The following is a 12,258-nucleotide window of genomic DNA, read 5'->3' as shown; positions in this document are numbered from 1 at the left end:
CTAAGGGAACTGGGATGTGGATTCCCTGCTCAGAGTGGAGGAGAAGGAAGTCCGGTTTCTGCGATTCCGTATTTGCAGATTTGCCCACTTGCTGAAGTTTATTTGTGACCCCAAAGTCAAACTCCTGGAGCGTTCACAGTCACTCACCAGACCTGCTCAGAACAGTGAGAAAGTCGAGGCGCCCGCCGTGCACGTTCCCGGCTGAGGTGGGGCCGGGCCCCGCTCGGCCTTCTTGTTTCAACTCCCCCTGCGAACAGGTGTTCCCATACCGTCTGCAGGGTGCCACGTCTTCGCTATTTCGTGCATCTTGTTGGAGATTTCACTGTTTAAAATGCCCCCCCCAGGCGTGGTGCTAAGTGCTGTCCAGGGTCCTAAGCCCAGGAAGGGTGTGACGTGCCTCAGGGAGAGAGTACGTGTGTTCGAGAAGTTTCGTTCAGGCACGAGTTACGGCGCTGATGGCCAAGACTTGATTGTGGATGAATCAACAATATATATTAAATTAGGTGTCTTTAAACAGAGACACACATAAAACAAGGTTATGTATGGATTAGTCGGTGAAAATACGCGAGCAGCGGCTCACGGGAACATAGCCCCCCAGGAGCAGTGGCTCCGCGGCTGCTGCTTTGCTGACAGTTCAATTCGCTAACGGTTCACGCAACTTTCTAGAACGTAACTAGGGTGACAACGAGATTTGACCGTCTTTGTGACAGCCCTGGTGTGCAGGCTGCCGAGAGCGCGCTCTGGACTCGGCCACCCCTCCAGCAGTGCTGGGACCCACCGCGTCACGTACCGTTGGGGAGCCCCCGCTGGGGTTTCTGTGGGGAAGACAAACAGCTTAGGGTCCACCGGGCTGAGTAACTCTGGTGGCTTTGGGCTGCCCGGGGGGGCTCTAGTTGGCAGGCGGCCTCCCAGGGAGGAGGTGAGGGGTTCTTTCTCGGGACGAGGCTCCTTGGGGGCCTGCAGTCAGATGGGCCGTTGTGCCACGGGCAGTGCTCCTTCCAGCAGAACTTGTAACTTGTGTGTGTTGTTTCCCGAAGTTTTCAGAAAGGCACTTTGCGGATGAACTGTCTCGACTGCCTGGACCGAACCAACACGGTGCAGAGCTTCATCGCCCTCGAGGTCTGTCTCTCGGGCCATCTGTGTCCTGTCCTGTGCCTTCAGGGGGATGGGCTGGGCTCAGCACCCTTGTCGGCAAGATGAGGGAGGCCTCACTGGGCTGACGTTCCCACTGTGGGGAGGGGACAGTGATGTGTCTGGCATCTAGAGAGAGGTCTCCCTGGGTAGCTGGCTTGCCGATGCCGTGAGATGCCTTTGGCCTATCACAGGCACGCTTTCACACACTCTTTGGAATGTACCCTGGACACGGTGGCCCAAAGGTGCTACCATGGCCCAAAGGAGAAATGGTAGCCGTGGGTAGTGATTATTGTGAACGTTCCCTTAGAGGAAGGCAGGGTGAGACCGCCTGAGATGAGGCTGGGTTTGAAGCCTGGGAGGGAGTTTGAAGCCTGTGGTCTGCTGCCTGGGTGCCTGTCCTGGCTGACCGCTGGGAGGAGGAGTGGGGTCCGCGCTGCCTGCCATCCATCCCTTGCTGTCCTGTTCTGCGGGTAGTATGGGGGAGGGAGGGGGAGGGTGTCAGAGGAGGGCTGGGTGAAGTATAGATGAAGTTGGGTGAGCCATAGAAGCCCCATTCTCTGCTGCGAGGGTGCCCTGTCCTCTGGGGGGCACAGAGTCACCCACAGCAACCCTCTGAGTAGGAACTCATGGGGATGGTGCCTGGTGGTGTCCCCTGGGCGTCTGCGGGGCAGCTTCCGGGTGAGAAGTTAGTGACCACTGTCCGCTCCTCTCCCAGGTCCTCCACCTGCAGCTTGAGAGCCTAGGACTGAATTCAAAGCCCATTGCCGACCGCTTCGTGGAGTCCTTCAAAGCCATGTGGTCTCTGAACGGGCACAGCCTGAGCAAGATGTTCACGGGCAGCCGGGCCCTGGAAGGGAAGGCCAAGGTAAGGGCAGGCCGCGGGGGCGGGGGGCGGGTGGTGCCCGTGCGGGCCCCTCTCACGGCCTGTCGTCCGGCCCGTGGCAGGTGGGGAAGCTGAAGGACGGGGCCCGGTCTGTGTCTCGCACAATCCAGTCCAACTTCTTCGACGGGGTGAAGCAGGAGGCCATCAAGCTGCTGCTGGTCGGGGACGTCTACACTGAAGAGTCTGCAGACAAAGGAAGGATGCTGCTGGACAACCAGGCCCTGCTGGGTGAGGGGCTCCCGCTCTGCCTGGGGAGATCCAGAGGGCGGTGGTTGGGGGGTGCTAGCCAGCCTTCCCACCCCTCACGTTGCCCCAGATGGTGGGTGGCAGGCGCCCCCCTGAGCTGCGGGGCAGCGGGAGGGAGCTTCTGTGCTCAGATCTGATCCTTGACTGTTCTCAGAGTGTCCATGTCTTTGAATGTTAACCCATCCAGGAATCTTTCTCAGCTTGAATGCGTTCTTGGTCCCATTGCCAACTCTCATTTGGGGAGTCTTCCATGAGGGTGGCCTGCTGTTTGTATTACGGCCCCAGCGTGATCAGTCTCATGGTCTGACCAGCTGATCTAAGCAGCTTGCCGCTGTGTTTCGTATTTTAGGAGATGCTTAGCTGGGTGCAGCCCCACGAGGAGGCAGAGGAGAGGCTCAGGAAAAACCAAAGTTAATACACTCACAGGTCCTAGAAATGCCACTCGGGACCACATGGAAGACCCCAGGGTGGTCAGGAGGCAGAAGGGCACTTAGGCCACAGCCTTGATTGGGGTTTCCATAGGGAAGGCCGGGCAAGGTGTAGGACTGGCTAGTTTGAGTAACCGTGGGGGCTTTGGGCTAGGGATGGGCTCTAGTTGGGTGGGACGTGGTCCTAGGATGATTAAGGCAGAGGAACGTCCCCTCCGGGGTATGCGGCCAGAAGGAGGCGGTACGGCTCTGGGCGGCTTGTTTGCGTGTAACAGGCTCTGGCTGGGTCTGAGAGTTGGCTTAGCCCCAGGAGGGGCAGTCTCTCCCCAGCCAGAAGGTCAGACACCACAATATACAGAAGATAAAAATGTGTCCCCAGGGCTTCCCTGGTGGCGCAGTGGTTGAGAGTCCGCCTGCCGGTGCAGGGGACACGGGTTCGTGCCCCGGTCCGGGAGGATCCCACGTGCCGCAGAGCGGCTGGGCCCGTGAGCCATGGCCGCTGAGCCTGCACATCTGGAGCCTGTGCTCCGCAATGGGAGAGGCCACAACAGTGAGAGGCCCGCGTACCTCAAAAAAACAAACAAACAAAAAAATGTGTCCACAATACCAGCTGTCACTGTGGTTCCCGGTGCTTTCTGGACTCACGTGAGAGCTCACTCTTCTACTTTCTTAATTTGCACCATTTCCAAACCGAGAGGTGGGGAGAAGTGGAGAAGGGTCCACTGGGGTCAGAGTTGATGTCTTTGAGTGTTAACTCATCCAGGAATCTTTCTCAGCTTGAAAGGGTTCTTGTTCCCATTGCCAGGTATCATTTGTGGGGAGTCTTCCATGAGGGTGGCCTCCTGTTTCTGTTCTGGCCCCAGAACCCTGTAGAACTCTCCCAGGGATGAGGACACCTTCCACTCTCAGGGGCAGGACTGTCATGATTCCCTCAATAGCTAGAGGTTTCCTTTTTTCTTTCTTCTTTACTTGAGATATATTTGATATATAGCATTACATTAGTTTCAGGTATACAACATAATGATTTGATATTTGTATATGTTTCAAAATCATTAGCACAGTAAGTCTAGTTAACATCATCACCACACACAGTTACAGTTTTTTCTCTTGTGATGAGAACTTTTAAGAACGACTCTCTTAGCGCCTTTCAAATATACAATGCAGTATTGTTAACTGTAGTTACCATGCTGTACGTTATATTCCCAGGACTTGTTTAACAGGAAGTTTCTACCTTTTGACCACCTTCACCCACCTCGCCACACCCACACCCCAACCTCTGACAACTGTTCTCTGTATCTGTGAGTTCATTGTGTGTGTGTGTGTGTGTGTGTGTAAGATTCCACATGTAAGTGAGCTAGAGGTTTCTTTGGGGACATTTTAGTGGCATCTTATCCCGTAGAGCCTGTAAACATTAAAGGGCTCATGGAAAAGAAGGGGAGACCCGGCATTTTTCCTTAGAAAAATGTATAACTCTTGGTTTAGAAATTTTTGGTGTTTTTGAAAAATTAGTTTGCCCGTGCTTAAAATGACTTCACACCCCTTTTCTACTTCTTTTATTTCTTATTATTTTATTGGGGGAACTCCTATTTGGCTTCTGGTAGCCCAGGTGACATTTGTGTCAGCCCTGGAAACAAGGCCAGCTCAATAACTGTGGAAAGAAGCTCTGAGTAGGACAGTGAGTCTTGTTTCATAGCAAAGTAAATGTGATAGATATTTGGGCTAAGCCCCTAGTGTAAAAAATGGACTGTATTTCGGCCATCTAAGAGGATGGACTTGGCTCAGAGTCATGATTTTTTAAAGGCTTAAGTCTGAGGTAAAACAGAACATTTCAGGCATGCGATTGGTAGGTGGAAAATGCAAAGATGGGTGTCAGACCCTTAAAGTTCCGTGTGTATATTTAATATGGAAAGTTGCAGTGTCCCCTTGATTAAACTCCCACGGGATCGTGGCGTGCCCGCCGAGGATGAGATTCCCTGTGATCTGACGTCGCAGCCTCTGTGGCTCTGTTGGGGGAAGGGTGCGGAGGGGACATTATGGCAGAAGTGCCACAGGAACGTGTTCGTGGGTGGCTTTTAGCCTCTTAGCACCTTTATAAGGAGCTTCCATTGGTCCATATAGATGGGATCGTGCATCCCCCTCTGATGGAGAGCCTGGCCATGTTTCGGGGGGGTGCGTGGGGATAGGGGTGCAAACATGGCCTTTCTGTGCCCCCAACAGTGACTCCCAGGATCCTGCAAGCCATGTCGGAGCGCCAGTCGGAGTTCACGAATTTCAAGCCGGTGCGGGTCGCCGTGGGCACCTGGAACGTGAATGGAGGGAAGCAGTTCAGGAGCAACCTGCTGGGCACTGCCGAGCTGGCTGAGTGGCTGCTGGACGCGCCCGTGTCTTCCGGAGTCTCTGGATCCCAGGGTGAGTGTGGCCGGGACAGGGTGACAGGTGCAGACCCCCGGCCGCCGTCTCGCCTCGTCCGCAGGTGGACTTGGCAAGTTGGGTATTTGGCCTTCTCGCTCCTTGGAATGTTTAGAAAGCTCTGTGGAAGTTTAGATCACAGACACGGTTGGTTTGTTTTTTTTTTTTGGCCGCGGCTTGCGGGATCTTAGTTCCCCGACCAGGGATCGAACCCAGGCCCTTGGCAGCGAAAGTGTGGAGTTCTAACCACTGGACTGCCAGGGAATTCCCTGTGTACCTTTTAAGAATAAAACAATTCCAGGGTTGACACCTCACCTTTTGTCTTCTATCGTGCAAGGTAATATTTAGTGGCCTGAGAACTCAGGATTCGAACATGTACTTTTTCTCCAGTCAGCGTTTACGTAGGGGTTTCGCTTTTTCCCACTTGCTTGGATTCTGGAAAGACTCGTGGTCCGGTTCCCTGTTGGTGTGCGGTGGAGGGCGGGGTCAGCTCTGCTTACGTACCTTGATCGACAGCTGTCCGGGACGGTGCCCAGAGCCCCGTCCCCGCTCTCTGTGTGCTGTCCGCATGTGGCAGGGGCTTGGGGGCAGCGTAGCTCGAGGACCTTGTTCCGAGTCCCTGGGATGCCTCAGGCAGCTAAGCGTCAGGACACATCAGGAGGCAGGCAGCAGGTGGCTGCAGGGCTTCTGTTAACCTAAGATGCCCTGTTAAAGGGGACAAAGAGAGAACGAATGAGCAACACTTCTGCTCGCTGTGCTTCCTGTAAACCAGGCATTTCTGGGGCAGATTTCATCAGAGCGGGTCCCAAGCAGGGCTGGATGTCCCCTTCTCTGACCACCAGGACAACAGTGCCCTGGGACAGGACCACGGTCAGACATGATCCCAGCAAGGCTGGCCCAGCGCTGTGAAAAGTACTGAGGGACACAACCAAGTATGAGCCAGTTCTGCCCGCTGGCAACTTAGGGTCTGGCTGCGGGGGGCGGTGTCTGCTGCGTGTGGAAGTTATCGGTCCAGGCACTCTACACGTGTTCTCTGATTTACGCTTTACGACCACCCTGTGAGGTGGCCGCTACCGTGCCTTTTGCAGAGCAAGCAGCAGAGTTTGGAGAGGTTAGTGACACGCCCAGGATGTAGCCAGGGAGGAGCCGTGGGCACAGTGGGAGCTGGAAGGAGGTTGGCGCGTGGAGCTCACCACGTGGTCCGGAGGGGTCACGCAGGCCATGGGCCAGCACAGGCCTCCGTGGGTCTGACTTCCCTCGTCTTCTGCTTGTTCTACAGATGACAGCAGCCCAGCTGACATATTTGCCGTGGGGTTTGAAGAGATGGTGGAACTGAGCGCAGGGAATATCGTCAATGCCAGGTAGGCGGCCAGGCGCGGTGGGGGGGGATCCTGAGCCGGGAGCCTCTGCATTCTGACTGTGCTCCCACCACGACTTCACGGACGTACACCTCTCCCTTCCTCTCTCTTTGCTGATTAAGGAAATAGAAGGAAGGGTGGGATAGGCTCAGTGCTCCGTGGGTGCTGCTGCCTCCGCCGCTGCGAGCTGGCATGTGTGAGCCCCGAGGGCATGGGCCGGGCTGGGCGGGGGCTGACTCATGTTTCCTGTGTGTGAGTGTAAGAAAGAAACAAAGGAAAGAAAACCACTGGATTAACATTTGGTGTGAGGTCAGCAGGACTCTCTCTTTCCTAGTCCATTTCAAGGTACTTTCTGAACAAATAATAAAACCTGGTTCTATGGAGGTCTTATGAGCAAGGCCCTGTGCTGGGGTTCAGGTGGCAGGGGTTGGGTGGGGCACATGTTTGATGTGTACAACACAACCAGAAATATGCGGATAGCCCATTGCAGGGATTAAGGCTCACATGGCACTAGGGCAGGAGCGCAGGCAGCATGACGTCAATAAAGACCCAACTAAGGGCTAGAGGAGTTTATAGGTGGGAGGGCCTGCTTCCAGCTCACACTAAACAGCATCCTTCTTTTCTCCAGTACCACCAACAGGAAGATGTGGGGGGAGCAGCTTCAGAAAGCCATCTCACGCTCTCATAGGTACATTCTCTTGACTTCAGCACAGCTGGTGGGCGTCTGTCTTTATATCTTTGTACGTCCGTACCACGTCCCCTTCATCAGGTAAGAACATTGCGCTTACGAACATCTGGGGGAACACGGGATTGTTTGATTCTGACTTCCTTCCCCCCACCCCCTTCCTGCAACAGGAATCAGGACCTGCCATGATTTTAGATAAATGTGGCAAAACCCCCAAGGAAAAACCAAGCTGAATAGAATATTGTCCAGCATTTAAAAAGCCCCAGTGGGAACCTTCTGGCTCAGGAAGCTGGACCCTTTTAGAAAGACTGTTTCATGATCGTTGTTACCCAGGCTCAGTTTTGCACAAGGGAAGGGATTCCTTGCTGAAATGTTAGACAGGAAACCTCTGACCAAGAGCTGGGCAACTCATCAGGAAATGCCAATTCTTTTGTCTCTTTTTAAAAGAACTCTAAATAAGATGTGTGGGCAGAAAGCGTCTACCACTGTCACCCCATTATTGGGTCTCCAAAGTGACAGTTTTGTGAATGTCAGAAAGGGGAAAAGCTTAGGAAAAGCGTGTCTTTTAGGAAAGCCCGTGTGTGTGTGTGTGTGTGTGTGTGTGTGTGTGTGTGTGTGTGTGTGTGTGTGTGTGTGTGTGTGTGTGTGTGTGTGTGTGCGCGCGCGCGCGCGCGTGCGTCTGTGTGTGTGTGCGTGTGTGTGTGTGCGTGTGCGTGCGTGCATGGGGATTTTAAGGTTTGGGAGGAGCACGCATTGCTCCCTGGTCTCATTCATGTTGTTGGAACGTCCTCTGGTCTTTATCTGCCTGCACCAGACAGAGAGATACTTGGAGAGCAAGACCGTGCTCTGTGCTCATAATCCTCTTCTGTGGCCTTTGGGAAACGTTAAAGTCTTTGTGCCCCAACTGTTCGCTGCGACAGTCTGGCAGTGTCCACAGTGAGTGGCTAAAGTCAGTTACGGTCAGAGCAGAGGAGAGGTTAGGGTCGAGGTCAGAGATACAACATGATGGAGGGAGTGAGGCCGAGGGGCTCCGGATTCCCCGGGTGCCAACGAAGGTCCCAACACCTGTGTCCCTTTAGCCTCAAGCTCGCACACTGTGGCAGGTTATCCCCATCCCTTGTCTGCTGGGTGACAGTCGCTTCGGCCCCTGGTCCCGTGGACCTACGCACTCACCTGTGTGCATTGTAAGCTGGCATTTTAATGCCAGGCGTCTGCTTGGAAACCACCCGCCCAGCCCAGCATAGAGAACTGGGTGGTTCCTGTTGTTTCAAATGCGTTGATTACCTGATGGCAACCCCTGTACTTTGCAGAAGAGCCGTGTGGGATGGGGCTGGGGGCGGGGAACTCCACGCTGCTTCTGCCGCAGCAGCGAGACCGGCAGCGGAGGGCCGGGGTGGAGGTGATTCAGCTGCTTTGTGGGGTGCTCATGTGAGCACCTCGGAGCTGGGGCCGTGGAGAGGATGCTCCAGCCCCTCCCACGGGGCAGCTGCCCACGATGAGAGGAGGGTCAGGAGTGACGCGGAGCTGATGGCAGTCGCGCTGTCCCTGTGCGGCCTGGCCGCTGAAGATGGGATGAGCCAGCCTCTGAGCCGATGCCTTTGAGGCTCTCAGATCCGCAAGCCTCGCGCTGCCGCCCGGATCTTCTCTGTAGCAAAGCTGCTCGTGCTTTGCCTTCGGAGCCACTGAGAGGCCCCCCCGCGTGTGCATTCTCTGTTCCAGGGACGTGGCGATCGACACAGTGAAGACGGGCATGGGGGGAAAGGCGGGGAACAAGGGCGCCGTGGCCATCCGCTTCCAGTTCCACAGCAGCAGCTTCTGCTTCGTCTGCAGCCACCTGACGGCCGGGCAGTCCCAGGTGAAGGAGAGGAACGAGGACTACAGGGAGATCACCCAGAGGCTGAGCTTCCCGATGGTGAGCAGCGAGGCAGTGGCGTGTGAGGGCCCCCTGCTCGGGTCCGCCCCCCACACGGTATTCTGAGCTGCTGATACGGGCAGGCGGTGGCGATACGACCGTAGGAGGGTCCCTGCCCCTGGGGGCTCAGCACTGGTGGCAGGGAGATGACCAGGGGTGCTGCAGTAGCGGTGAGCAGGGAGTCCGGCTCAGGAGCGTTCTGCCTCCTGTAACTCTGTGCGTTTCCTGAATGTCCCGACGTGCCCTGCGTTTTCTTATTCTAATTCAACTGTATGCAATGGGGAAAGAAAACCAGTGCGTCCATGCTTTGTCCAAGTTGGTGAAGAACATTTGAATCCAACCAGTTTAAGACTTGGTTTTCTTGAGACTCACACGTACATTCTGTTGTGGCTCAGAAGAGAATACACGTTTTTGAAACCAGTGAATTCTTGGCTCGGGAGTTCTGGGTCCCGGTACGGTCTCGCGGTTGCCAATACCATGCGTCGTGCCGCCCTCTAGTGGTGGTCCAGAGGCTTTCATTCTGAAGCCGGGGGATCTTTTTGAATTCAGATTTGAATGTTTTCCTTTCTGTGCAAAGATGACGGTCCCGCACACCTTCACCCTGGTGCAGACACCTATTTCCCAGCAGTGAGGGTAGACTTTAGCCGTTCCTGCCACACATTCTGCCCGTGCCTGAGACAAGGTTGGCTGGGTCACGGAGCTCTTCCATATGAGGCCAGATCCCTTAAAACTGACACCCTGTTTGCTGGGCTGCCCTCAAGGCAAAAATTCCTTAGTTCTCATTAAGAAGTGCTGTAATCCTTGTTGGGGGTTTTATTTCTTGGATTATAAAATAAATGAGTTGGGAAATTTGCAATTGTAGTTTTCCAGATTATGTAGGGCTAATATTTTCTTTCTGGGTCTATGTAGTTAAAAAAGAAAAGTCCAACCCTTCTCACTTAAAAAGTGCTGTTTCAAAGTAGCAAACATGGGACACATTTAAAATAATTAAAGGGTTTATACTATAGCTATCTTCCACAGAAGTATTGACAGTACCTGTAAGTTAATACTCTACCTGTTCAGTAGAGTAGCCACTAGCCACAAGTAGCTATTTAAATGTAAAATAACTAACATTAAATAAAACTAAAAATCCCTCGGTCACACTGGCCACATGTCAGGTGTTCGATGGCTACATGTGGCTGGTGGCTCGTGTTCTGCACAGCACGGGTAGAGAACATGTCCATCACTGCGGAGTGTTCTGTTAGGCAGTGATGCTCTGCACATTCATTTTATTGGGCTGTGATCATTTCAGCCTTTTGTAGAACGGAAGCCGATTTTGGAGCTTGGCAGATCTGAGTTCATGTCTTATCTTTATCAGGTACTAGCGGTGTAACCATCAGCAAAGTTTCTGAACTTCTTTTTTTAATCTGTAAGAGAGCCATTAGTGTGTGCCTCACAGGGCTGCTGGGAGAACAGTGTGCCGCAGAACAGAGCCCAGCATTGTAGACAGCTGATATCGTGCTGCTGCTGTTGTTGTGATTCCTGGGGAAGGGAGGGGAAGATGCCACAGCTCTCCAGGGCTGCCCTGGGCAAGATGGGGGAGGGGGAGAGAGAGAGGTGGAGGGTCACAGGATGAAAATGTATGAAATCCGCCAGGTTTTATGCAGTTGCGTGTCCTGAGCATTTATATTTATTTTCTTAAACCTCGTTCTCGTAACACTGAATGTTTGGGCAATGCGTCTTAGGATACAGACATAACAAAGCAGGGGTACATCCTGATGGCTGAGATCCGCTCGGCAGAGTAAATACCAATATTGGTAGTCATGCTTCCTCTGTTAGAGTTGGAGCTTTCTCCAAACCACTCGAAAACACTATTTAAAATTTGAAAATTAAGCCATGTGAAAGCCCCTCAGTAAGTTTATGGGATTAGTGAAAAATGAGATGCTCTAGCAGACTTTTCTTCTTAAGTAACATTTTAAGAAAAACACATCTGCTATCATCTGTACGGTGAGTTTATTTTTCTCCCTTCTCCCACCTTCCTTGCAATGGGCCGAATCAGCTTTTTTTTTTTTTTTTTATGACTTAGGGAAGAAACATTTTTTCTCACGATTATGTGTTTTGGTGCGGAGATTTCAACTACCGCATTGATCTCACTTACGAAGAAGTCTTCTATTTTGTTAAACGCCAAGACTGGAAGAAGCTCCTGGAATTTGATCAGCTACAGCTACAGAAATCAAGTGGAAAAGTAAGTTGTGCTTTTAAAATAGTTTTTAACACCTGCTCCAACATGGAATAGCTTCTGCTAAATGTACACACTAGCATTCGCGAATTAAGCTTCATGCGTGAATTTAACGGATTCTGATAATGGTAAAAAAGGTGTCTGGCGTAAGAAGTTAGAGAAACGTGAGCGTCCATCCACACTCACGTCTGTTCCTCCTTTCGGTGGCCACGGTCAGGGTCTGTGTCTTCTCATGCCCAGAGGGGCCATTGCTCTATGAAAGGACACTGGACACACGTAAGCCACCGCAGGAGCTCAGGGCGACAGGATCCTCTCTGCCCACGCTCTGTGGTTGGAGGGGGGGCCAGCTGTCCCTTCCTCCTTCGCACAAGCTGAGCCCTGCTCCAGCTGTGCTCAGTTTGAGTCCAAGCTGCTTCAGACAGCCCCATGTCAGCATCTGAGCACATGGCCGGTGAGGCTGGTGGGTGTGATGTACGCAGTCCACGTGCCCTGTACGCAGGGTGACGCTCGTAGGGACGGCTGTGTGTCAGGTACACTAAACCAGCAAGTGACACGCTACATTCTGCTCAAAACATTTTATTTTGGTGATATCTCTGTTTCTTGTTAGTGAACATACTAACAAATAAATTAATACACTAACAAGATCTAATACACTTTACACACCAATTTGTACACATAATCCTCAAGACCATCCTACAGATTAGGTATCACACCCATTTTATAGATAAGAAGACTGAGGCCAAGGTCAAACACCATGTCCAGGGTCACACAGTCAGTAAACAGAGGCATGACAGAGCCCAAGACTGTCACGCTTCCGATGAGACTTCCCCTCCCTGACCTGGTGTGGTCTTTCAGTGCCTCCTTAGGCCATGATGTAATAGGGAAGATTCAACTATAGAATCTGTCCTCAGTTCTTCAGGGTCACACTGGCTAGCCCCCACATGACTCAAAACTTATCTTCTCTCCCACCTGAAACTGTTTGTTG

At 52.8% G+C, this 12,258-nt stretch overlaps 1 protein-coding gene across 8 annotated transcripts in view; it reads left to right on the top strand.

The window, feature by feature from the left end:
• SYNJ2 (synaptojanin 2) overlaps positions 1 to 12,258 on the top strand; it is a 98,094-nt gene that overhangs the window by 68,690 nt on the left and 17,146 nt on the right. For 6 of the 8 annotated variants that reach the window (XM_049695453.1, XM_033404129.2, XM_033404120.2 and 3 more), the window contains 8 exons: positions 1,038 to 1,119; positions 1,850 to 1,999; positions 2,080 to 2,245; positions 4,909 to 5,100; positions 6,380 to 6,461; positions 7,087 to 7,227; positions 8,863 to 9,055; positions 11,121 to 11,279. In XM_049695453.1, coding sequence (XP_049551410.1) covers positions 1,038 to 1,119; positions 1,850 to 1,999; positions 2,080 to 2,245; positions 4,909 to 5,100; positions 6,380 to 6,461; positions 7,087 to 7,227; positions 8,863 to 9,055; positions 11,121 to 11,279 — 1,165 coding nt within the window. The remainder of the gene's footprint in view (positions 1 to 1,037; positions 1,120 to 1,849; positions 2,000 to 2,079; positions 2,246 to 4,908; positions 5,101 to 6,379; positions 6,462 to 7,086; positions 7,228 to 8,862; positions 9,056 to 11,120; positions 11,280 to 12,258) is intronic. The other 2 variants (XM_033404115.2, XM_049695452.1) reach the window with 2 other exon arrangements.

The sequence above is a fragment of the Orcinus orca genome, chromosome 12 (assembly GCF_937001465.1).
Source record: "Orcinus orca chromosome 12, mOrcOrc1.1, whole genome shotgun sequence".
Lineage (NCBI taxonomy): Eukaryota > Metazoa > Chordata > Mammalia > Artiodactyla > Delphinidae > Orcinus > Orcinus orca.
Note: the sequence above shows the minus strand (reverse complement) of the source record. Positions and strands in the feature narration are given on the sequence as shown.